The sequence below is a fragment of the Xyrauchen texanus genome, chromosome 12 (assembly GCF_025860055.1).
Source record: "Xyrauchen texanus isolate HMW12.3.18 chromosome 12, RBS_HiC_50CHRs, whole genome shotgun sequence".
Lineage (NCBI taxonomy): Eukaryota > Metazoa > Chordata > Actinopteri > Cypriniformes > Catostomidae > Xyrauchen > Xyrauchen texanus.
In genome coordinates, this window is record NC_068287.1 from 27,186,291 (window position 1) to 27,213,737 (window position 27,447).

Genomic DNA, 27,447 nt, shown 5'->3' on the forward strand with positions numbered 1-27,447 from the left:
GCTATTTGATACCATGATTCTTGGCAGTAGCTGTGACAACCTACAAATGTGTAACCTTGAAGTTACACAAAATAAACTATCTATGCACAGTTGAATGCCTCTAGGTAGTATAATGTATAACGTTGTAAATAAGAGCTCCTGTGGAAATATGGTGTGTTACAGGCAGCATCTATGGGTTGCCCTGAAAAAGAGCTGTGGCATTTAGCTACATACATGTTTCAAGGTTAGATAAAGAAATGTTAACAACACAAGTTAACATGAAATAACAATGAACAATACTTTCACAGCATTTATTCATCTTGGTTTGTGTTCATTTCAACATATGTATGTGCATGTTATATATACATATATGTATATGTTAACACTAGGTTATGCACTATGAACTAACATGAATTAACAATTGTATTTTACAAACAAAGGTTTATATCTAACATTTACAAAGATTAACAACTGCTGTAAAAAATATATTGTTCATTGTCATGTTACCTAATGCATGTTAACAAATGGAAACGTATTGTAAAGTGATACCAAGAAATAATGTTACATTCACATTACACTGTTTGCGCGACTTTTCAAAAACATCTTGCCCGCACTACACACGCAAAGTGTCTCTACTGCCATCTTGTGTTCACGAACCAAAATGCAGGTAGCCTTTGGCGCATTCATTTTGCCGCACAGCAGTTTCGCATGTGTTCCGTTACATTATTGCGGTTCTATATTTTCTAAAGGAAATGTAAAAAATGACACAAAAATATTCCATAAAAAAGGGACAGCCCATAACAATAACTGTTATAAAATAAATTCCAAGACTACCATAAACATAAATAAAAATGTTGACCGGTGTTGCTCACATAAGGACCGGTGTTGCTTATAAGGAACGTGTTCCCGAACGGAAATGGGGGTGGGGGTAGATGGGAATGACGAGCATGTTCGATGGGAATCGTAAGGGAGGCAGAGAGATCTTTAATACTGAAATAACAACCTCTTGTTTTACAATAGTAGAGCGCGTAATGGTCAACTAGCGTGTTCCGACGGTAGGTCACCGTTTACGGATACCATACAAACGAATGGGGAGAGCCGTAAACTGACACCTGCTTGTCGCAAAATCACCCGCGTCTCCTCTTATAAAACAGCATTTTTTCGTAGCAGACGCCGCACATAGTTAATTCCAAAGGATTTTGAAATGTTTTGTCACAAAAACAGTCAATTAAGCACACTGATAGACATATATTAAAAAACGGCCTTTGGTCTCCTCGGCAGGAGGACCACTCATAGAATGTCATTGTGATGCTAACGTTGTAGGTTATAATAGTAAAAGGGCTCTGGGAGGGGACGCAAGCAGCGCAGAACCCGGATGCTGATGCTGCTCGTGTCGGATGAGAGTGAGAGAGAGGTAGAAAATAGAGAAAGGCCCCAGTGACAGAGGGAGAGATATCCTGCAGAACCTACTCTTGTATACAAGGCAACCGCACAGAACGGATTAAAGTCAAGCAGTTTCACGCGACTGTGACACAAAATCGAGAGTGAGATGATGACTCCTCGCGCGGTAGCTGAGGACGACGGGATGAGAGCGAGAGAAGATGCTGTGATATGCACATAGCCAGCACAAGAGGGAGGGAGGGGGAGAGGAGTCTCCGACGCTAGTTAAAGATGCTTGTTTTTTGACCAGGAATGTGTTCTGCACAAATAAAGCAAGGGGTTTCTGCAAAAAGAAGAAAAAAAAACCACACTACGTGTATCGTACAACGATGAAATGTACAATTGTTTGGGACGCGCGCGGTGGATTAATAGCTGGAAGTGATTGAAGACACTGAGGCTTTTCCTTCGCGAAAGGGTGGCTGTTTTCTCCCTTACTGTTCTCCAATATTTCCGGATGTGAGGCCTGGAATAAACCGTAGTTTACGACAGGACGATCATAGGGTGATCATTCTTCACATCAACATTTTGACTTAAATCAAAGACGAAACACTCAATGCTGCTGACGCCTTATTGACAAAAGAGTATGCACTTAAATTAGAAAAATATGTTTAAACAAGATGTGTGGTTGTTTCGCAGGATGGATATGGCAAAGTTTTTCACAAATAGGCCACTTCCAGTTTGATGATAACGGTAGGCTACATGAATATCTGTTTTAAAGATACCGGATAATATAAACCGATGACTTCACCAGTCTGTCTAATATTCTTATTGTCTTTAGCTGCCACAATCATTGTGCATCACAGCTGTTCGTAGCTTTTTCTCAAAACGCTTTTGTGAATTTTTCACAAAATATAGTATTAATCGTGGCCCCCTCCAACAAATATCACAGGCCCTTTAAACCGCAGTAACAGCTAGGGTATAGGCCTAGCTGGACACACAAACCTGTTTTTTTGTTTCTATTTTATTCACGCAAACGGAAAATGTTACCGATTGATTTCCATCAGATGTTTGGGAGTAGGCCACGGCAGTGACATCACGCCTCAGCATCCTGTGTCATCGCTCGCCGTCTGTGATGTCTACGGCGGAGCTATTACGTGAGCAGGACAGATTCCCGTGGATACACTTTGAAAACACACTGATTACCCCCATATACTGAGAAATATACGCGAATTTGAACGAAATGTCCAGTAAGGAGCTGCCGGGGAGTCAAGCAGCTCAGTATGTCGGGCCCTACCGACTAGAAAAGACGCTGGGGAAGGGCCAGACAGGTAAGAGCATTTCCTATTTGGAATATTATTGGGACACACTGAAATACTTTCTGCTGCACTTCACGCGTCTAATTAAAGAATGAATGTATTGAACGGTTGATTGTAATCAAAGCTGCTTGTGTGTGCAGTGGAATTTTGGGAAATAGTTTTTTAGGGGGGGGTGATTCTTTTATGGTAGTTATTGCCCTCTTTCAATGCCTGGATGTGCTGTGTTGTTTATTTTTAAATTAAAGGCCACGGAGACCACTGTAAAAAATGTATGGTAAAACGTAACGTAAAAAAATACTGTGATCAGGCTTTACGGGTATAATTATTATTTGTTTTACAGTTCACCAACGTTTAAATAATTATATTGATGAACTAACCTTCTGGAATAAAAGTCTGCTTTTTACTTTAAAATCTATTATTGAGTTAAACTCAATCGACAGCATTGTGTTGACTATCACAAAAAATTATTTCGATTGCTTCAATAAAAAAATAATAATAATAAAAAAAACTCACAATGGAAGTGAATGATGCCAATTTTTTGGAGGATTTAAAAGAGCACTCAGTCATTTTTTCCTAATTTAAAAAGTTTTACTTCAAAAGAAATTAATTGTAATTTTGAAACATAGGTATAAAATCACAAGCACTCACATTAAAATGAAGACTACAGTCATATCAGTAACTTTATAAAAGCTGTTTTATTCTACATGGAGAGGGTCTGCATGGAGGCTGAATACTGCTCGCTTAATCTCAGTGACGTCCTGTTATTTGACACTGTCATTCATTGATTAGTAATCATGGCTGACTGTAAGTACAACATTTCTACAATGACATCTGAAACTGAAAACTGTTGATTTTAAATTATGCTGCATCCAAACCGCTAAAGTCAGTGTAAGTCCAAGATGACACAAAGACATGTTACTGAGTGCACCTTTAAAGACAGAAGCGTGAAGCGTATCATTTAATAGAAGCATTTACATTAATTCTTCTGTTAAAACTCGTGTATTATTTGAGCTGTAAAATTCATTTTTACAATCGTTTTAGAGTTTTAGGGTTTGTTGACATTACATAGTCATGGCAATGAAGTTGGCTATAACTTTACACAGAAAAGGCCAGTAAGCGATTTTATCACACTAACACTCAAATACTTTTGAAATAGTGAGTATTTTAATGTTTACAGATTGGCCCTATTGACTTCCATTGTCTTACAGCAATCCATTTTTGCTTTTTTAAAGAAATGGAGGGGCAAGTCCAAATTAATCTTTGTGGTAATCAATATTATGCCACAAATGTTGATTGAGCTTAAAGGCGCTGTAAGTGATTTTTTCATGAAAAGGTATGCAAAAATGTTTCCTACTCCCTGAAAGATAACAATGAAATAAGTGTCATAAGATGTCTCACTGACAGCACTAGACTCTATCAACAGGAAATAAAAATGTATCAATGATGCTTTTGACCTGTTAATAATTTCGCACATTTTCATAGTTTTGTAGTTGCAGGGAATTATTGAGACTTACTTCCATTTTTATGCAATACTGTTTATAACAGTTGTCAGTTGAGGGCGCTATTTTGCTGCTGTTTTTTAGACAACAGTTTCTGAAAGATGTCAGTCTCAATAAAGCTTATTTGGTATCTTTGGAGTGCAGGGTTTTGGAAAGAGAGGTCGTGGCTAATTCAACGGCTCAGTCTTGTGGAAGTAGAAGGGTTGAAATCGCTTAAAGCATCTTTAACTTGTATTGAACATGGAATATTCCTTTAATCACTGTTGCAATTACAAAAGGCCACATAATAAATTAAAGTTCATCAAGTGTACTAAAACAATGCAATAAACATTAACTAAACAATTAGATAACTACATAAAACACCAACAACCCCAATGTACATAACTGATATTAAAAATAAGAAGAAACATAACTATTCCCATAAAATATAATGAAATGTGATGGGTCATGCAGGGACTTCTGGGAATGCCCGATTATTTTTTTTCATCATCATTTTAACAATAGGTTACAGTAAAAGTACATATATTCTCTAGTTAAACATAATATACATTTTTACCGTTAATTATATGGTAAAATAACACTTTTAAAATCTAAATAACAAAATTTTTACATTATTTTACTGTTAAATATATTTTCATTTTTTATAATTTATGTAACTGTAATAACACAAAAGTGTTGCAGATCTAGAATTCGATTTTAAGAAGTGGCCTTTTTTATGGCAAGTAATACTGTAGACGGTGACCATTAATGATTTATGTGATTGTCTATATGGACAGTAAATGTAGTTTTTATTATTTTAGTGTGCATAAGTCAAAGTGTTGTCGATAGACTTGAGTATTGAGTATGTGATTTGTAAATTGACCTTGATTGCATTAAATGGTGCAGGGAATGTTGCAGATATCTGTCATCTACATTTCAGTTTATACAGGGCTATCTCATCGGGCCTAAACGGTCCTGTGTAGACATGTAAGATCTTATGAAAGTGGTTTTGGGTATGTTTAATGTGACATAATGGGCTCTACACACATGAATACTGAAGTCAGTATGATAAGATAATTAGAGGATAATTGTAAAGCTTCCTTATTAAAAGACTTTCTGTCAATTTCTGCAGCACATAGCATTAATTTAATATGTTGTTCTATTTTGCTGTAAGGTTGCCCTCTTTTGAAATGCATTTAATGACTGTCTGTGTTCCTGTTACAGGTCTGGTGAAGTTAGGAGTTCATTGTATTACAGGACAGAAAGTGGCCATAAAGATAGTTAACAGAGAAAAGCTATCGGAATCTGTTCTTATGAAAGTAAGTTTTCATACTTTGTACAAAGACAGAAAACAGCAATGAATTTATATTTATGCATTTGGCAGACGCTTTTATCCAAAGCGACTTACAGTGCAATTATTACAGGGACATTCCCCCTGGAACAACCTGGAGTTAAGTGTCTTGCTCAAGGGCACAATGGTGGTGGCCGTGGGGTTCGAACCATCGACCTTCTGATTAACAGCCCTGTGCTTTAGCCACTACGCCACCACCACTCCATTTACTACTGAAGCTTCTAAAAAAATTTCAGTCAGTTCCTGGTTATCAGCAATTTTGTTACTTGCAATAGCTTTCCAATTACACTGCTGCAAAACCCAAACTGATTTATTAACCACAGTTTATGCTGTGGCTTCCCAAATGTTCTGTGATAATAGAAATGTGAGGCTTTCCCTGCTAAGTCGTTTTTGTACATGTGTACTGTTGATTGTCTACCATTCTAATTCAAAATAATTCTTAATCAGGATACAGTATGTTCAAGCTTTGCTTTGTGTTTTCCTACCTCAGTTATTACTTTTGTCTCTTCAACTCTGTTTCAATATTCCTCACTCTCCCCATTCCTGCAGGTGGAGAGAGAGATAGCTATTCTTAAACTAATAGAGCACCCTCATGTCCTTAAACTGCATGATGTGTACGAGAATAACAAATATCTGTAAGTACTGCTCTGTTTCTCCACTCATCTGAAGCATGTCTGGTCATGTCTTGACATTGTGCATTCTCTAGAAGTGTGCTTGTGTGTACCATTTCACTTATATCCAGCTCTGTGCATGTGTTTAATAAATACATTTCTCTTGCCCTCTCTCAGGTATCTAGTGCTGGAGCACGTATCTGGTGGGGAGCTTTTTGACTACCTTGTAAAGAAAGGCAGATTGACCCCTAAAGAGGCCAGAAAGTTCTTCAGACAAATCATATCTGCTCTGGACTTCTGTCACAACCACTCGATATGGTAAAAGTTTATCTTTATTTATGTTTTATTTGATGCATGCACTTATTTCCCTATAAATGATGTAAAGAATACTGTAGCAATTTTTTCAAAGTATTATAACAATGATATTGTTAATGTCATAATGCATCATTATGCTGTGATACAAGTACTGGTGACTAATTGCTTAATGGATTGTTTACATGTTTTCACTGGACAAGATTCTGACACAGGACATGTGCTTTGATTTAAAACATACTATTTATATCTAAAGATGGTTCTTTGATGTTGCTGTAATTTGAGACTATTTTGCATTATAAATTGTATATATTAGATATAAATTGCAATAAGGCTGCACGGTGGCTCTGTGGTTAGCACTGTTGCCTCACAGCAAGAAGATCCTGAATTCGTGTCCTGGCTCAACTGGGCCTTTCTGTGTGGAGTTTGCATGTTCTCCCTGTGTTTGTGTGGGTTTTCTCTGGGTGCTCTGGTTTCCCCCACAAGTCCAAAAACATGCATGTTAAGTGAATTGGAGACTCTAAATTGCCTCATAGGTGTGAGTGAGAGTCCCCAGCCACTGAGGATTGCATCCGGGATGAAACCTGTACCAAGTAAAATATGTAGATCATGGATGGTGTGCTGTGACTCTTAACAGGAGCAGCCAAAAGAAGATGTAGATTGAAATAAGGCTGTCAAATTCCAAATTAAGATTTTCTTTGAATTTAAAGCTGAAGTATATCATTTTAGCAATAATAGTGCCACCGAATGGAATAGCAATTTTTTAGAAACAGCTTTCTGCATACGCCACCTGCCATTGGCCAAACAAAGAGATAATCCTGCGAGAAGTCCGGTGTAGACAAGGTGTCAAGGCGTTGCGACATCGCTCGCATTATGTGTAGACAGCCTTAAGCCTTTGCGGTGCTATGCAACGTGACATCGCTTGCGTCTGCTGTAGACAGGGTGTCTAGGCATTGCAACATTGCTTGCATCCAGTGTAGACAAAGTGTGTCTACACTGCCCTTGATTGAAATGTAATTTTCACTGTCTGCCTTCCTTTTTTTCCTCAGCCACAGAGATCTTAAGCCTGAAAACCTCCTGTTGGATGAGAAGAATAATATCAGAATTGCAGACTTTGGCATGGCCTCCCTGCAGGTTGGGGACAGCCTGCTGGAGACCAGCTGTGGGTCAGTACTGTTCAAATGTGTGTGGAATGCAATGTTAATGAAGATGAAGTGTTAATGCTCTGTCATGTATCTGCAGATCACCCCATTATGCATGTCCTGAGGTCATCAGGGTAAGTCTGCATAGGATAAGCACTGTATGCTTTAATCATACAGATTTGATAAGTCTCTTAGATTAATTTTTTTACAAAAATCAGCCAATGTTTTTATATTTACTTTTATTTTGTCACAGGGAGAGAAATATGATGGACGCAGGGCAGATGTATGGAGCTGTGGGGTTATTCTATTTGCTCTGCTGGTGGTAAGAAGAATGCTGTCTCGTTCATCTATAATTTTTAAAATTTCTTTGGCCTTATTTTAATTCCTTGCATCATGTTAGAAAATTAGGGGCTGTGTTGTGTTTAATGTCTATAACCCACCACTGGTTGCAGGGATATGTCAGCTCTATTTCGTACCTGAATGAGAATACCTGCCTCTTGCACTCAGAAATTTGTGTAAATTGTAATATCTCACCCTATAGGGAGCATTGCCCTTTGACCATGATAACCTGCGTCAGTTGTTGGAGAAGGTGAAGAGTGGAGTATTTCACATGCCTCACTTCATTCCTCCAGACTGCCAGGCTCTCCTCCGTGGCATGATTGAGGTCAACCCTGAGAAACGCCTCACGGTAGGCAACACACACACACACACACACACACCTGTGCTCCCTCACAAACATAAAACAGCTTATGCTACAAGCGCTTAGTTCATTAAGGCTAATCCCATACAGTGCACTGCCAAAACATTCAAATACTTATATATACAAGTAAATATGGGTTCTCACAGTCATGGAAAACCTGGAAATATCAGGGAATTTTATCATTGTGATTTCCAGATGGAGAAGTCATGGAAATGAATAAAATCATAAATGGAAAATTTCTATAGCAAACTTAAAATGTTATACTGGTAACCTCTCCTCTAAAATATTTTGCTGGTGAGAAATCTCTCTTTGTGAGTGCAGACTCTATGAATGATTTTTAAAAATCTTTATCCAGTAATCAAGATTGACTGGAAAATTTATTGAAATTCATTGATCATATGTATGTATTAATGATAATTCAGATTTGTTTTGGTTACATTTCTCAGTTGGAAGATATACAGAAGCACCCCTGGTATCAGTAAGTATCATCTGAGGTATCTTTGTCATTAAAAAAAATCATCAGTCTTTTGTTGTCTATTACCCACCTATCTAGTTCTCATCGATGTGTTTATTTTTTTTGTCATTCTGTCACAGAGGGGGAAGGAATGAGCCCTGTCCAGAGCGGCCACCTCCGAGGCGTGTGTGTGTGAAGAGGATTTTGTCGCTTACAGATCTGGACCCTGATGTTCTGGAGAGTATGCATTCCCTGGGCTGTTTCAGAGACCGTGTCAAACTCACCAGAGATCTGCAGTGTGAAGAGTGAGTCTGAAAATGTACATGACAGTCATGTTTACCATCATGTTTACCATTATGGCCAAACTTGTTCAAATCACTTTGGCTTCTCATTCAGAAAAGAACAGTGCACAAAAACAGCCGCTCAGCGTCTCTGGGGGTGAATGAGGAGTGGGCTGGCCCGGACTCCGGGCTTCCGCGTGATGATTGGAGGATCTGTCGAAAGACTGCGTCTCCTTTTGATTGACAGCGAATCTGTACTATAAGAAGTCACTGAAGCTATTTCGCGCTCAGTCCCATCGCGGATTTCTCAAGTGTAATCGAAAGACAAACTGCTGCAACCTATTTCTTTATATTTGTTTGGCGAAATTGCTAGTCAATTTGCATAATACATTTCACACAATTATACACCACATTCCTTGTTTCAGTTTTACCAAGTTTAATATATTTTGTTTTAGAGCGTTCGTTCGTTCGTTCGTTCGTTCGTTCGTTCGTTCGTTCGTTCGTTCATTCATTCATTCATACAGTAGGCTAGGTTAGCGTCGTACGGGTGAAACTGCGCATGATGGCAGACGGTGCTAATATTGTCGACCTGATTTTGGTGAAGCCATTTGAAAGTCTTCCTTACGAGTAAAAAATTAGAATTAAACAGCAGGGCAGATCAACACCTAAGATTGATTTAGTGCAAAAAATAGGGTAAATAAGTTTATAATGTAGGCCGAAAATGAGCTTCCCCTCTTTGAAAGACCAGCAGCTGCCACTGGTATATAGGTATGGTTCGAATTATGTGGGAGCCAGTGGGAGCTGAGCTCCCATAGAGAGAGGATGAGCTCCCATGAAAGCAGTAAAATCATACACCTGTGGGGGTCTCTAAAAATCATCAGCACCATTATTTTAAATTACAAATAAAGCATTTTTTCCTTCAATATATTCCTTCAATGTTTATGTTAACCCTTTTGCACGTATGATCGATCAACACCGGTGTGATTAGAACGGTCAGTGCATCACGTGATCAACTGCTAAATTCAAATGTGCTTTCGCGCTTTGGCTGGCGCTGAGCCAGAGACAGACGCGCTCAGTGCTGCTGTCATGTATCACAACCATAGACAGATCAACTGTTCTGTGTTTTCAACCACATAATGTTTATTTTAGGTTTCAGACATTTAAATACACATAAGTACTAGCAAAAAAATATTTTGAGTTTGTAAAATACACACTGATGTCTAGGGAAGCGGCAATAATAATCCTTTCCATTAACGTTACGTTACAATAAGACACGTTTTCATATCAGATACACATTGTGTAAGTAGCTTTACATTTTACTCTATTCTTCTCCCAGTTCACCGGCCACTTACTTTCATGTGTTTCGTGAGAAGTTGAGGAATTGACGTGTTGTAAAATAACATGGCGCCGCCCATCGCACATACAGCTCAACTAACTTAACGCGATTGTTATAAAGGCGTTTAAACCACAAAACACATCCACTTGCACATATTTGACAATCGGAATATCAGTGTTTCATGTTATAGCTAATACATTTGTTAATATTTTGTATAAAAAAGGAAAAATGACATAAAAGCAGATCATCATTCATTCAGTGCTGTGTTGTGGTTGCGCTGTGTAACGTGACAAGCAATGATGCGTCACCATGGAAACATTAAAGTGACAGGTTCTAAATAACGGTCACCTAGAATAACTCACGCTGGGGGATCAGTTAGAATATTTTAGAAATAGTGTAAAGTTCAGAACCAGCAACCATGCCACCACAAATAAAAAGACTGCTACCAACATCAGGTACAACTTTGGCAAAATTCGGGTTTATTTCAAAAAAACAAAAAACATCATCAGACGACAGTCTACTCGTTTCTCTACTCCTGTATTAATAAACATTGAAATCAAAAGAATCAAGTGCAGTGTTAAGCAATTATTTATCACACACACCACGCCTGCTTATAGGCTACTTTTTTTTTTTTAAGAGACCCCCACAAAGATGAAATCATAATTCGAACCCTGTATATAGGTATCAGTATAAAGTCCAGGACCACTGTCATGGCTAGCGAAAAATAAGCAAAAGTATTACAAGATATACAAAATATTGCATATTAAAGGATTTGTTGTTCTGTTTGTATGTTTACAGTTGTGTTACTTTACTTTTTAGGAATAATTCACCCAAAAATGAAAAATCTCATAATTTACCCTCATGTCATCCCAGATGTTTATTACTTTCTTTCTTCTTTTAGAAGAATATTTCCACTCTGTAGGTCTATACAACGCAAGTAAATGGTGGCCAAAACATTGAAGCTCCAAAAAGCAGCTTCTTGCCATTGCAGTCTCTAAGCACGATCATGATTTCAAGCTCGATTAAACTTTCTAGCTTTTGATGCATGCGCAGAGATAGCTCTAGGAAGTGAAATCTATCTTGAAATCATAAAAGACAAGGAGACTGCTGATTAAGGATTTATAGTGAAAAGGAGTTATATTTTTGTATGTTCTCACCCTAAACTGATTGAATCACTTCAGAAGGCATGGATTAAACCACTGGTGTTTTATGGATTACTTTTATGCAGCCTTCATGTGCTTTTTGGAGCTTCAAAGTTCTGGTCACCATTCATTTGCATTTTATGGACATACAGAGCTGAGACATACTAAAAATCTTTGTGTTCAGTAGAAGAAAGTCATACACATCTGGGATAGCATGAGGGTGAGTAAATGATGAGAGAATATTTATTTTTGTGTGAACAATCCATTAACTTCTTTTATCATCTTCTTCGATCTCTCTCCTCTCAGAGAAAACCAGGAGAAGTTGATCTACTATCTTCTGTTGGACAGGAAAGAGCGCTACCCAAGCTATGAAGATGAACATCTTCCACCCAGAAATGATGTCGGTGAGCATGTTTTTGTGATTCAGGCCTGCGCGTGTTGCTATCACGTTCAAAGCTAGTCATTGAATACCATGAGATTTGTTGGTAACCTAGCAACCAATCTGCTTTTTCAGGTCTGAAAGTAAGTCAGTTTCCTCAAAGGGTTCTAGGATGCCTCTAAGACAAACTTCAGTAATTTGTAAATGTAACATATTGAGGGCTTGTTCCCCAAAATAAACAGATCAAGACCAGATTTGGGACTAAAAAGGGATTTCAAGGTGGAGGATCATCATCATTAAGAGCTTGACAGGGGAGTTGGTCTACTTTGTTATTAAGGCAGTGTAGCAAGTTAGAGAACAGGTGGTGCAGGCTTGGTCACAGTAGGACTTCCGAATGTATACAGAGGAAATGGAAACTATCTTTAAATGCTGACTCTGAATATTTTGTCAATCTGTCATCAGTGCTTACATTATACATTTACTATACTTATTTTATGCACAGCTGGTGTGAAGTGGATACTGTAGTTACTGCCATTTAATTTCACTTCCATGCCATGACCTGTCTAGCACATGTTGTATGCAGGTACCATTTACTTTTTCAGCTTCTACGCTAATTTCCCCTACTAACACTGTAATTGCAGTTATATATATATATATATATATATATATATATATATATATATATATATATATATATATATATATATATATATATATATATTATATACAGTTATAAAAACTATATATATATATATATATATATATATATATATATATATATATATATATATATATATATATATTATATACAGTTATAAAAAACAAACCTTTCCATCTTTGGATATAGTAAGTTTTGTCACCTGACTTATACATATAGTGTAAACAGGAGATGTTTGTGTTACAGTGGTGTGTATGTGTGTTATGCTGTTGCGCTTGTGTGATCAGATCCTCCCCGAAAGAGGGTGGACTCGCCCATGTTGACCCGTCATGGGCGCTGCCGGCCAGAGAGAAAGAGTCTGGAGGTACTGAGTGTGACAGAGCAGGGCTCTCCGACACCTCCCCGCAGAGCACTGGACACCTCTGCACATAGCCAGAGGTACATGCAAATTGTCCTTTATATAAAAGCCTAATGTACCACAGTTAAGGACTCACACCCCCAGTCACCATGCACTTTCATTGCATTTTTTCACTGACAATGAAAGTGAATGATGACTAAGGCTGTTAATCTCTTATATTCTACCTTACAGCTCCTATTTTGTTTCATGGAAGAATGAAAGTTATAGCTGTACTCAGACATACTTTGCCAGCTACCTAGAAACAATTGAGTTACCTTGGCATTGGCAAATAGACAATCCTGAGTTACGACATACTAAAGCCATTCCATCAGCATGTGCTAAGAAATCTGTGCAGAGAACAGTTTGTAATCGTGCTGTGCCAAACCATGCTCAAGTGGAAATGCTACTGGAAGCGTGTCTCACTGTGCTCAGAACAGTTTGGGCAGATGGTGGAAAAGTGGTTTAAGTAAATTACCATATCCAAGGTTCTAATCAAACTGAAAAACAATGAGACACACAATGCAACCATGATATCCTGAGACATAAAGAGATGGTTGACTGGTATGTCCTCTTGTTCTGGTAGGTCTCGCTCAGTTAGCGGAGCTTCAACTGGCCTCTCGTCCAGTCCCCTCAGCAGCCCGAGAGTAAGTTTCTCCACACCTTTCATTTACATTTACCATACAGTTATTGAGTATGTAGTTCTCACTGTGGAAAAGTACAATGCTTGCCTTTGTTATCATGGTATAAACAGCAAAGTTAAATTGGAATCAGTTGCTCTTTTCATCTACCTCATACTGTCCTCATACTGGAGTCATTATTCTCACCAAAGATCTCTCAGTTCCAGACACACACACATACATAATGGTCATGTCTATAACAGTATTTCTTAACTTGCATTTTGCACAATTCATTAATACCCTAATAATTAACACAATTGTTTACTAATTTACACTAGATGTCACAAGCGTCTCAAAGACCTATGCATAATTTTCCTAACTCTTCTCAGTTTAATTCTAATGTTAATAATCATATACCATAGCTTTCATTAACTCTCATTACCATTGCTGTGTCCATTTCTCCATTCCTCTTTTCCTCTCCATCCTTCTATACTTTTTCTTCCATTCTGTCAGAGCCCAGTTTTCACTTTCAGCCAAACTGAGGTCACCTCTGCTTCCACCACCCAGTCCAAAGACCCAAAACCAGGAAGTTCCACCACACCCAGGGTGTCCCAACGTGTGCCTGACCAAAAAACCCAGACCCTACCCTCCAAAGCACCCTCAGAGCGTCCCCACCTGCAGACTATGAAGTCCCTCCCCCTGCAGACTCCCCCGTCTCCTTCCCCTTCCCCCTCTCCGCTCCTCTCCCCCATCCCTCGCTTCTTCTTCCCTACTCCTTCTGTCCTGAAGTCTGTCACTAAGACCATCTATCCTAACTCTGCCCATGTGTCGCAGGTTACCCCACAGGGTTCCCCACTCCCCACCCCTCTGGGGACCCCTGTGCACCATCCCCAGCACCCCCCTCCCACCCCGCCCTCCTCCTCCTCCTCTTCCTGCTCCTCACGAGCTGAAGGGGGTGGTGGTGTGGGTGGTGGTTCCCTCTCCCTAACCCCACCCTCCAGCCCTGGGGGAAGTGGTGGAATGGCTGCCAGTAGTTCTGCCCACTGGAGGACACGCCTAAACTCCTTCAAGAACAACCTGCTGGGTTCGCCACGCTTTCATCGCCGAAGACTTCAGGGTGAGAGAGGCATTATTCCATATCTTCAAGGGATAGTTCACCCAAAAATGAAATATCTGTCATCATTTACTCACCCACATACTGTTCAACCCCATTTTACTTTCCTGCTTCTTCGGAACACAAAAGCAGAGTGTTAACCTCAGTCACCATTCACTTTCAATGCATCTTTTCCATACAAAGAAAGTACATGGTGACTGAGGGTAACATCTCCTTTTGTGTTCCACGAAAGTCACAGGAGTGAGAAATGTTGGGTAATCTATCTCTTTAACATCAGTTGTTATTATTAAGTCAAACGTAATGTTACATATGTCAATATTTTGTTTTAATAGTTCCTACGTCAGAGGACATGTCAAGTTTAACTCCAGAGTCCAGCCCAGAGTGAGTACTGATTGGAACAAATCTGTAAGAGAAGTGTTTGGGACACACTTTATATTGAAACAAATATAGTATCTCAGACCAGGGAGCTCTACAAGGTGACTTTTGATTTCAAAATACTAAAATGTTCCTACAACAGCAAAAGAAAGCAGATTGTACACAATTCTGCTTGTGATTTGTGACAAAAGCTTAATATTGTGCTTCTACACTCACACACAAAAAGAAGTTTATAAATGACTATGCGTGAATGCTACACATATTCAGGAGATATTTGTGTTTAAAAGTCTTTAGAGAGTCATTTGATGCCATGCGAGGTTCGGTCGTGTGAATGGCGAGCTCAATGCACTTTGCTAGTTTTAACATTATTAATGTCATAAACCGGTGAGATTCGATACACTCTGTTCCATAACTGATCTAGGAGGACAATATGTCAAAGAACTCAAAATCCTCAGGCTCTGGAGACATTAAAAGACACTTATGTGCTCAAGCTGACACCCCCCTGGAGGCCCCGAGCCAGGAGTCAATTTGGTCAGAGAAATGAGGGAAATTCTACGAGAAATGTTGATCAAGTCGGCAATGCTGACGAAGGTCGTTGCTGACTTGGAGGATCTTGCTGTAACATATCGATTGATCACTGCCATGGAGCCGAAATTCACTGAGGTGGTTACAAGAGTGGGGGATGTGGAGAAATGAATCGATTATCTGGAGTCATCGGAGAGGGAATTATCTGCTAATCCGCTAGCGAACAAGATGGATCAAAATATCCAAAGCATGAGAACTCATGGAGTTGGAAGGGAATTTTAAAAGCTCAGAGGCAGAGAAGAAGCACCAAATGTTATTTGATTGACTCAGAGAATTGACCCAATTGAAATACAGATATAATACTATTTTGTTGCGGAAGGTAGAGTTTTGGATATTCAGGGCAAGACAGTCATACTTTGAGTAGGGGGACGAGGCAGGAAAACATCTGGCTAGATATATAAAACAGAGAGAGACTTTTTCTACCATTCCTTTAGTGAACTCTGCTGGTGGTAAAATATTTACCTCAGCAATTGATATTAATAATGCTTTTAAATAATTCTATCTTGATCTTTATAGTCCATGCCTTCGTCAACTGATGAGGATATTAGAAACTTTGTGGAACCATTAGCACTTCCTAAACTGACAGCTGAGCAAACAAATTCTCTTGATTCTAAAATAACCTTGGAGGAGCTTGGCGAGGTATTTAAGGCCTTGTCTACAGGCAAGGCTCTGGGGACAGATGGCTTTGCCTCTGAGTTTTTTAGATCTCATTAAAGAATGGAAAGCTTTTGAGGCCTGGGTAGCTCAGCAAGTAAAGATGCTGACTACCACACCTGGAGTCGCAGGTTCAAATCCAGGGCATGCTGAGTGATTCCAGTCAGGCTTCCTAAGCAACCAATTGGCCCGGTTGCTAGGTTGGGTAGAGTCACTTTTTTAAATTGTTTGTTGGGAAATGGGGCAAATATTTTGCGTTCTTGGAGGGCTCTTGGCGTTGGGCAGTGGAGAGCGAGTTGTATTTATTAATGTGTGTGATTATTATATATTCTTTTGTGTATGTGCTCATGTGTGACCACAGGAGTGTTTGTTGAGGGTCGGGTGGGTTTGGGGATTGGAAGGGGGTTAAATGCTGATTCAATGTATATATTTTTTTCTTTTCTTCGTTTTGATGTGTGAATCAATAAAAACATTTTAATTACAAAGATATTGTGGTTCTACAGTATCAATCTGACCCTATGATTCAGTGTGTTTGTATTGAAGCCTTTTCAGCTTATTCAGCTGCTTTTCCCAAAACTAGTAAACCTTAAGGAATGAAGACAGATAAGCAATTAATGTACAGAGATAATATTATATTTACACTTGCAGAATTAGCCGTTGTATTTTCAAAGAAAACCGTTGTTTTAAAATTTGTATATTACCAAATCACCAAAACAATTCACAATGTTTATACCACTGAGCATTGCAAAACTCCTTAAATATTAATAATATTTATTATCTGTAGAGCCAAGAAACAATAACAAGGTATTGTGTATTTGTATTTATTTGCATATATTTTTTTATAAGCCTAATCTCAATCTATTGCTGTAGGCTGGCGAAGAAGTCCTGGTTTGGAAATTTCATCAGTCTGGAGAGGGAAGAGCAGATTTTTGTGGTGATTAGAGACAAACCACTGAGCTCTATCAAGGCTGATATTGTCCACGCCTTTCTATCAGTTAGTATCTTTCCTTTTCTTTCCTTTCCTTTCCTTTCCTTTTCCATTTCCATTAAAATGAAAACTTTGAAACCATGCCTCTCTCCTCATCTTAGATCCCTTCCCTTCCCTTACCTCCCTACTGAATTGAAATGTTTAATTGATTGCACAATCTGATATCTGCTATATGCAACTGCATTCGTTTTTGTTCCGGACAGGGCAACTCTCCACTGTCCATATGATTGTCTATATGATTGTAATGTTACTGTTCTTTATTGTGAAGCATCCTTGAAAATTCAGTCTTTTAAACTGTGTCTTTCCTCCTCTTAGATTCCCTCCCTGAGTCACAGTGTGATCTCTCAGACAAGTTTCCGTGCAGAGTACAAGTCCTCTGGAGGTCCGTCTGTCTTCCAGAAGCCTGTTAAATTTCAGGTTGACATTGCCTTCTCTGAGGGAGAGAGAGAACGGGAGGGAAAAAGGGAAACTGGCATATACAGTGTCACCTTCACCTTATTATCAGGTATGTAAAGAAAGAGAGAGACTGTGTTGGTAAATGTTGTAATTTTTAAGAAAACTAATATTATAGAAGTGCATAGAATTAATGCAGTGGTGTCTGTTTTGCAGGTCCTAGTCGCAGGTTTAAAAGAGTGGTGGAGACTATTCAGGCTCAACTTCTCAGTACACATGACGAGACCGGTGTGCAGACACTTGCAGGTAAATGCTCCAAACCTACATTCAGTGTTGGGTGTAGTCAGATTACAAAGAAATGATTACTGTAATGTAATTACTTTTAGACACAAAACGTATTGCATTACATTTTAAATTATTGTATGTTATATGTAGATTAGATCAGATTACAGTTACTGACTTCAATGATTTGGGTTACAAATATTTCTGTTGCAGTTGTAGAAACTTTGCGGCAGAATACATTTACAACTGCCAGCATTCATCACCATTAATATGTAAGAATTTAATAATAGAACGCTAAATGGAATGGGCAGATTTAAATATAAAAAATTCCACTTTATGAAGTCTATAGACAATGCCTTGAGAATCATCGATACTTCATTTAGTCTAACTCGATTTGCATTCGGGTTACTAAAATTGTATTTAAGAGACACAGAACTTTCAGCGAAAGTTTGGAGATATACTTTAGTTTCCTTGCGTTGCTTTGGTTCTTTGGGTCTTTGTAGAAAGTTCTGGTTGTTCTGTTGATGTTTTGGACCTCTGTTAAGATTGTGGATAGTTAGTTGCTGGAATGATGAGGCTGGGCTTTGAAGTGAGGCCTTCTGCAAAGAAGACTTACATCTCCCGTCACGTGCGTGAGTCTAGAGCACAGAGGGAGAAAAGCCTTCTCAGAACTTTGCGTTCCGAGCTTCCCTTGATTCTGCATTGTGCGAAGTTAGTCGATGAAAGGCTAAGAGTGACGAAGAAGAGCAGAAGAGAGGTCAAAAGTGTCAAAATAAAAGCTCCATGTGAAGTTTCAAAATAAAAGCTGAAGTAAATAGAAAAGAAATATATCACTTTTAAATAAAACAAATCTAATCCTCAAAATAATTATGATAATTCATTATTATAATAATACATTTGACTGGGTCCCACAGTATAAATATATGAAGGTAAATAATGTTTTTGTAATGTTTTTAATATTTTTTATTAAGCTACTATGTATCATTGTATATAAAATATAAATATAAACGTGCATATCAATAACAATGATTAGATCTCATTCTACCTTGTGTTCATTTAATGCAAAACTGTATGGAAACATGCCTTTTTAATTTTCAAATGTTTTTTTATTTAATGGCCTTTAAATATTGAATCTACTTGGCTACAATGATTGTTTGCATGAAGTTATGGTTTCTCTGATAAAAAATATAGCATTTTTGTGCCCTTTCAGCGCAAATTCATAATTATTTAGCTATATATCGAATATCATTAATAGACTGAAAAATATTGAGAAATTATTTTATCGCCTAGTAGGGCTGGGACAACGCGCCGACGCCATCGATGACGTTGACGCAAAAAATATGTCAACGCAAAATATGCGCGTCGATTCGTGGGACCCAAAACAAAGATGGCGGCGCCGGCAAGTAGTAGCAACACGAGTGGCTCCTCAGACTATCAGAAGTGCAAGGCGGCATGCACTCGTTCCTCTAAAGTATGGGAATTCTTTAATTTAAAAGGAAACAATTCCGTGATATGTCGTCTTTGCAAAATGGAGATGGCCTTCCATTCTAGCACCACGGCAATGCACCAGCAACTTAAGAGGCGCCACCCGGTTGCAGCTGCAGATGACAGAGCACCGTAAGTTTTTTTTCAACTCCCCACTTTGTACTCGATGTTGGAGTAGGCTATAATACGTTGTCGATAGTGGTCGACCGATATATCGCCAAGGCCGATATTGGGAATTTTTTAGATATCGGCATCGGCCGATAAATATTTCCGTTTGGCCGATATATTTCAAAACAGTCTTTTTCCACTGGCGCGAGCAGAGCGAGCGAGCATGAATGAACTGAATATGCTTGCTCTGCTCCGCCCAGCACCGTAAGACAAGCCACTCAGAAGTGAAGCAGACATCTGACAGACACAGTAAATGACCAATCAGCATTCACTTTCTAACTTGACGCTACATTGTGTTACACACAAAAACACTCCGGTGTGCAGCGAAGTCTATTCAAACAGTACTGTGATATGTCAGATCCGCAGCCCAGCGGTAGCTCCAGTGGGGGTCACAGATGTGACAAATACATTTAAACAAAACAGAAAACATTTAACCTCACAAACAGTCAAAAATCCCGTGACTGGCTGTTCCTCAGATGCGCGCGCGCTGTTCTCGATTACGTTTAAACTAGACGCTGTTTTCCCACGGACTGAAAAGCTTGAGGTGGATGAGAAGAGAACACTGTCTGGTAAGTAATAATACGTTTGAGAAAAAAAATATTCCTTAATCTGAATTAAGTTATTCACTATCTCTGTCTGCTGTATTTAATTATCCATGATTGGCGTAATATTGTGTGTAGTATACCTTTTCATATGTTCCTGTCGATTTGATGCTAATCGAGCATGCAAATACATGTGACGGCTTACAAAGTTTCAAAGAAACAAACAAGCAAAACTAAACAGACATAAATCATTATTATGTAAAGGGTTAGTTCGGTATTTTACACTTAAAGCCCTGTTTTAAGACCGTTTCTGATGAAATAGAACGGTTAAGATTGAAATTTGGACAAATGCTGCTGTTCCGAGAATTTTCGGTTTCTGTGTTAGTACTTTAGTTTACAAAGACATGAAACTCACCGAGTGGCCTGGGGTGTTCACTGATATGCTCACACAAAAATCGCTGCAAAAGATGCTTTCCGACAGGTTTTATCGTAGTTTTTGTCCGACTCCATTGACTTGACTTGGTACAAAAACTACGTTAAAACCTGTTGGAAAGCATCTTTGCAGCGATTTTTGTGTGAGCATATCAGTGAACACCCCAGACCACTCGGTGAGTGAACCCACTGGTATTGTTGATCAAATTTATGCCAACATCCTTGGAGCTCAAACACCTCTGGAAATGAGAGTGAACATCACAGAGGAACTGAATCTTTACCTCAGGGAGCCACTTATTGACCGAAAGAGTGGTCAATCACTGGAATGGTGGAAACAGAATGAGTCACGACTGAGTCTCCTTGCACCATTGGCAAGGAAATATCTCTGTCCTCCGCCATCAACTGTTCCAAGTGAGAGAGTATTTAGTGAGGTTGGGGAAATTTATCAGAAGAAGAGGAACAGGCTCACTGGAATAAATGCAGAGAAACTTTGTTTCCTGCATTACAACTTGCCACTGTTAAACTGGAACTACTAACTAAAGGGACTGGTGGTGATGCTGTGAGCACTTTAGTCTTAACATTTTCTGTTTGTAAAAATAGTTGAGTGTGTGTAAACCAAATAAGTGCACTTTGTAAAAAACACAAGTCTGCTTTCAATTGCACAAAAAAAACTTTATTTATTGAAGTGTTACAGTACCTCATTGCATTTGTTTACATTTTGTTTACGTTTTATTAATAAACATTTTATTTCTGTAAATGTTTAAGCAGACAAGAAGCTGCACTAAAACTTTATTTATTGAAGTGTTACCTTACCTCATTGGTTTACATTTTAATTACTTAATTAGTAAATAATATTTGTACAATATAGTTTTTGCAATTAAAAATATGTACAATAAATGTTCATTTAGTTTCATCAATATTCTTTGTCTCTCAGTAACTGTATTCACATGTATTGTATCGGCCTCATATCGGCCAATCGGCCAGATTGATTTCTCAATATCGGCATCGCATCGCCATTAAAAAGCCCATATCGGTCGACCACTAGTTGTCGACACCTAAAGTTTTCGCTTATAGCTATTAATAATGCGCTTATAGCTATGAATGTCGTGAAAAATACATAGAGGACACTGACAACGCGCTGACAGACAGGACCAAGCAGGTAACATTTAATAAAGTCTCAACTTTCAAATTTGGTCATTCAAAGAAAATTAAACCATAAATAGGCCTACTATTTTGTGGCTCTTTAATGTGTCATGACAGATTGCCTCAGTTAAAGCTGCTCGTGAACCGATCATCTTTTCCTTGGTTAATTTATAGCATCAAATAGGCTAAACATGAGTGTAGCCTACATCAGAAGGACTGTTGTTTTAACCACGGAAAGACGTCAGTACGGTAGCCTACAATCCATTATTCAAATTCAAATCCACCGACGTTAATCTTCTCTCTCCTGACTACTTTGTCGGACAAAAATGGAGTATTATGATTGATTGATCAGATCGCCAGTCAATCAAACTCCCGGCAAATGTTTTTTTTTTAACATTTTATACACCCCCACCCCTGATGAAACCGGTATTACCGGTGATGTCACAAGTCGATTAATCGAATCGAAATCGAATCGGACTGAAAAAAACGAATCGTTAGAGTAATCAATGCATTGAAAAAATAATCATTTAAAAAATAATCGTTTATCCCAGCCCTATTGCCCAGCCCTAGTTTTGAGTACATTTTTGATTTTTGATTTGTGTTTCAAAGGCAGTGCAGGGTTTAATTAAATTTCTTTTAACATTTATGAGGATTTACGCATCATTGAATTTTGAGAAAAAAAATGGTGTGCCTTGGAAATTTCATATTTGTAAAGGTGTGCCTTGGGACAAAAAAGTTTAAGAACCACTGTTATAGCTCATAATACATGTATATGCATTGTTAAAACCCAAGAAAAGTTAGTTTTACGATTGTGTCAATGTTCCTGGAATAAGTTGAAATGTTCTGCTAACAAGAGTTCCAAAAAGGATCCTTCCAAAGACAGTGAGACAGTTTTCAAGCTCACTCTTTTCTTGTACAGAGTTTTAGCATGTGACACAGGAAATGTCTCATGCTCCCTTATTGGCCTTATTTATGTGCAGCATATCGAAGGACAAAAGGAGTTTGTCTTAGATTTCATGGCATGGGGTTTCTTCTGAAGAGTAGTCTTCAATCATGTGAATAATTATTAACATGAGTGTTTTCGGGTATGTGCTGTCTGGGCAAGTCTCCTTTGTTCGTTTATTGGCCAGATGTGGGTCATCTCAGACTCCTTGGCACCAGCAGAGGAATATTTAATTTATGACACTGAGGAATTATCAGTGTGGATTGCAGGGCCTCGGTATTTGTTTCGTAATCACTTTTCAGCCTTCAATCACTACACAATTAAAATATCAATTCATATGTACATCTGTTTGTGTTTCTGTGACAGCTGAATGGTGTGCGACAATGAACAAGGAGAAATTAGATATTGATTTGTTGAGCGGAAAAACTAAAGTGTTTTAGAAAGTAACAAAAGTAATTAGTAATGTGATTACTTTCCCAACAAAAAGTAATCTGATTACAATTTTAGAGTAGTTAGAAATTTGTAATGTTTTATTTTTTAAATGTAACTTCTCCAACACTTATACCCAGACACAAATTTCAAGAAAAGATACTAGATAGAATTCTGTAGCACATTTTAGCACAAAACCCTCTCCCCAACCTGTTGTTTTCTAAACTTGTTTTTACAGATGAGAAGAATGGACTTTCGTCACGCCCACCCAGCACACCAACCCGTCAGAACTCTCGTCGCTCGGAGGGGGGGGGTGATCGCGGTGAGCGGGCAGAACGAGGAGAGCGAGGAGAAGGGAGCAGTATTGGGGGCAGTGGGAGTGTTCTACAAAGGAAAGGGTCTGGCAAGGATAAAACCCGCCTCCTTTCCTCAAATGGAACCCAGTCTCAGCCCTAAGTGAACTCTTCAGAATATCTGTAGTGGGCACAATAAGCCCCTCCCCTGTTTTCCCCCTAAATATGACTCCCTCTTAGACGATCTGCACAGTAAATTACAACAGGTATACTCAGCCCAGATTCTCACATTACTAGCGGAAACCCTGTGGTCCAGCAGCAACAGTTAGATAGTCAGGAGTCTATCCACATGGAAGTGTTCTTACTCCTTGACAATAACGTGCAAATAATCAATTGAAGAAAACGAAACTTCCAGAGACGATGAAATCACAAATCTTTCTTAGGAGCAATGGATTCTAAATGTGAAAACAACAAGATGTACAGCTCAATGCAAACCCCAGCTATAAATCATTTCATTCTGCAACAAGGAGTTTGACATCCATGGTCATATCCAGTAATCAAACTGGCAACAAACTGTCTATGCAGACAAGCTTATGGAGGAACAAACAGCAAGAGGGTCAGGAAGGAATATTCATCATCATCATTGCCATCATCACTGTTATCACCATTCTAATGAGCAATGATCCATCTGAAAATCCATAAGAATATCACAATGAGTTGTTTAAGATTGTGAAAAGGAAACTGAAAGTTGTTAATTCTTAACACCACATGGAGCACAAATAGGTATTTTAAAAAGGAATCAAAAATAGCAGAATCTAAATTTTATAACCCTAGGATGCTACTTGAAGTAGTCAAAGTCCTTTGTGGCTATACTTTCATGAGTTAAACACAGATTATGCCTTCTACCTGGAAAAAACTAGTGCAATGTTTAGTGTTGGAAGATATGGGCTACTTTAAACACTAATCATTCGTATTCATGTTGTAGATCCTGAACTGTGATATTTTGTAGATCTAAAACTATTTGACAAAATCAGTAGTTTCAGAAACGTAGTTAAGAGCTGCCCACTGGAAGATGCTTACTCATTGGTCTGTTGTAAGTCATCACAGTTCTCAGAGATTCTCAAATCCACTACCCCACTTACTAAGCAGGGCACAGAGAAATTAACAGGCATTAAGAATCCTATTACATGTTAATACAGAAACCGGAGGTACAATATAGCCAGAGTCAAACTCTCTAGTGTCAGACAAAGAAGCAAGGAGAGGAAAAGAATCTTAAAGGCCTCCACCCTAATGTGATGTTTGGTAGAATTTCCCAAATGAATGGATGTCAAAAAGTCATTTTGGTTTCCTCTTTTAAACTTATATTTTTGAGATGAGGTGTGAAAAGTTTGCCATAAAAAATAAAAATAAAAAATAAAAATACAAACAAAAAAAAAAACAAAAACAAATTAATGTCTAAAACAAACACAAAGAGATATTTTAATATTTTTTGGTTTATTTAAAGACTTATTTATTTAAATTAATATTTATTTATTTATTTTATTATTTAAATGCAGGCAATTAAAGTATAAAAACTTTGTGTTTGTTTCCATATAAAAAAGAAATGCTGCAAAATTTCCTTTTAAAACGAATTTCAATAGTCTGAGTTCTCTCATCTCATTTTCATTTCATTTCAAAAAGCAGAAAACTGGAGAACAACTTTGAGAAATCAACCAAGCAATGACTCCATGCCTTGCAAGTCTCCCACGTGGAATACATTTCTAAACCCTCCAGGATGTACAATGTAAAGACTGGAATAAACCTTATGGAGGCAGTGGAACAAAACAGGGCATAAGAGGGAATATTTAGCCCTCTGTGTTCACTCTCCATCTTTGAGAATGTTACAGAAAAGAGCCCAAAGTTTCGGACTCGTGTGTACCAGGCCAGTCCTTTGTACTAAATGCGAGCAGTATTCTCTCTTTTTTCACCCATGTACAAACACATACAGACTCAAAAGACACAAAATGACTGTAAATGAGAAGACTCCTTCTCAAAACTGATAATACAGAACAAAATGAATGAAAACTGGACTTTGAAACTGGAATGCACTGTCCTAAAAAGAGAATTGTATTCAAACAAATAGTTGTCCCTTTCTTCACCCACACAAGGGAATCGGTGAAGTGCTCTCTTAAGTGCAGACTCAGGATCAGTGGGGCTTTTTTAGCTCATTAAGTTAAAGATCAGGTGATGAATGGGGGGGAACCCTGATCCTGAATATCCATTTAAAGGCTCTTTCTCCAATAAGCCTCTGTAGCCCAGAATCTTACCATAATGCTCCTTTTCCCACCCTCTCTGGTCCATCCTTTTCCTGACACAAAGAGCAATGAATGCAAAGCAAGGTTTTGCTCTGGTCCTCCCTCCGCTCACCTCCCGCAACCATAACATTTGCTCCCTTCCCAAAATAAACAACAACTGGGAATACCACTTTGACTGTTTTGTCATCAAGATGCTCATGCATCATCATGAGGTTTTGAAATGACTTTAAATAGCACATTCAATATATTTCACTAGATCTTAGGATGACTGGTAAGTCTGTTTCAAACTGTTGAATGTTCAGGTGCATTGGTCATTAGTTATAATAAATGCCTTAAATCAAAATATACAAAAAGGTTAGCATGCGCACTCTTAAACATGCTCAGGGTCTCAGCCGGACCCAATCACTTGCAAATGCCCAAGCAGAGGCAGAGGAAATGCCAGAGCAAAACCCTGAGGATGTTCTATGTTCAATTATGTTAATTCTCAGGCAGGGTAAGTCTGGGAGTGTGCAAATACAGACTGTCTGGACACCAGCTCTGAGTGAATGTGAAATACAACTCCACATACTTTCTCTGTGTCCTCACCTGGATGTGTCTGATCCTCGTTCCTTTTACATTATGCACTGAATGATATTCTGTTTTTGTTACTCATCTATCCCTTGAAACACATACACCACACATATCACATTTCATATGTATCCTTAGTCTTCACTCATTTACCATACATTATATACCTCGTCCCCAGTCATAGAATTATACTTTAGTCCCTCTTCTATCATTATATACATATGCCCTGCCTGCCCCCAGTGTATGCTCATTCCCCCTAATCTCTGTTCATTATAAACAGAAAATATTACTCATATCTTCGTTCTTTATCCATTCTATAGTCAACTGATGATTATTGATTATCTTTGTCGTCATTACGGATTACTCCTCTTAAGATTGTAAAGCTGTACTCTTTCTTCCCCATCGCACACAGTAGGAACTTTTTTCATGAGAAATGCAAGTCATGAAATTGGAGGGGGAAAATAATGATGAGAAAATAAATGTCTGTGTTATAATAAAAAAATTAAAGTGCACTATTATTATTGCCTGTGATCAAGAACAATAAACAATACAAACAAACAAAAAGTTTATGTGCAGTTGCCTTCACTTTTCGTTTCTCTAATTTTCCTCCCTTGTTGTCGTTAACATCTGCTAGTCTGAGTGCTCATTTATTAAACAGACTAATAAATTGTATGTTGGAGTTTTGTCAGTTAGACTAGCTTTCTGTGAACTTTGAGGTCAAAACTGAGAACTCTGTTATTAGGCATCATATTATAAGAAGTTTGAAGATTTTATGTTTAAAGATTAGATTTATTTAGCTATGTGACACTGAATGTCTATACCTAGGTGTGACGTCATCATGTATGTTAATTGGAGCCAGTGAGCAGTGTTGCCAGATTTGTTTGACATTTTCCAGCCCAATGATTGCTCAAAACCCACCCCAATGCTTAAAAAAACCACCCAAATAGTATATATGAAAATTAAATGCACATTAACCATAATAGCCTACTACAGTTTGCCTTTACAACCTTGACAACACAATTAAGTGACGCAAAGATAAAATTCCCAAAACCTTTCCATTTACCCTTTTGTCTTTATTCACACATACAAACAAACAAATATGCTGCCTTGGAATTTCAAAAAGCCAAACCTAATGAAAGTATGGCATTGTGCTATGATTGCAGTAATGTGTTTACCATTCAATAGGCCTATTTTTTAATTTATAGGCTATGTCATATAAAGGTTATA

General features: G+C 38.2%; 1 protein-coding gene across 4 annotated transcripts; it reads left to right on the forward strand.

Annotated features, from left to right (window-relative positions):
• Nucleotides 1-1,380: 1,380 nt before the first annotated feature.
• LOC127652879 (serine/threonine-protein kinase BRSK2-like) lies at nt 1,381-26,773 on the forward strand. 4 transcript variants are annotated; one of them, XM_052139301.1, is made up of 20 exons: nt 2,097-2,109; nt 2,424-2,687; nt 5,378-5,472; nt 6,054-6,139; nt 6,293-6,433; nt 7,477-7,593; nt 7,670-7,703; nt 7,823-7,891; nt 8,111-8,257; nt 8,716-8,747; nt 8,864-9,028; nt 11,789-11,886; nt 12,807-12,957; nt 13,500-13,560; nt 14,047-14,650; nt 14,980-15,028; nt 17,132-17,255; nt 17,565-17,754; nt 17,859-17,948; nt 23,305-26,773. In XM_052139301.1, the coding sequence occupies exons 2-20, from the start codon at nt 2,600-2,602 to the stop codon at nt 23,520-23,522; spliced, it is 2,559 nt and encodes an 852-aa protein (XP_051995261.1). In that variant the 5' UTR covers nt 2,097-2,109; nt 2,424-2,599; the 3' UTR covers nt 23,523-26,773. The 4 variants fall into 4 exon arrangements, with proteins under 4 accessions (XP_051995259.1, XP_051995262.1, XP_051995263.1 ...); XM_052139299.1 differs by having other exon boundaries at nt 1,381-2,687; XM_052139302.1 differs by having other exon boundaries at nt 1,381-2,687; nt 14,101-14,650.
• Nucleotides 26,774-27,447: the final 674 nt, after the last annotated feature.

Bases quoted from the DNA above. Each gene is read 5' to 3' on its own strand.
- LOC127652879 (XM_052139299.1), top strand. From the start codon at position 2,600: ATGTCCAGTAAGGAGCTGCCGGGGAGTCAAGCAGCTCAGTATGTCGGG. The intron at 6,434-7,476 runs GTAAAAGTTTAT...TTTTTTCCTCAG, and splicing joins TGTCACAACCACTCGATATG to CCACAGAGATCTTAAGCCTG. The intron at 17,755-17,858 runs GTATGTAAAGAA...TCTGTTTTGCAG, and splicing joins CACCTTCACCTTATTATCAG to GTCCTAGTCGCAGGTTTAAA.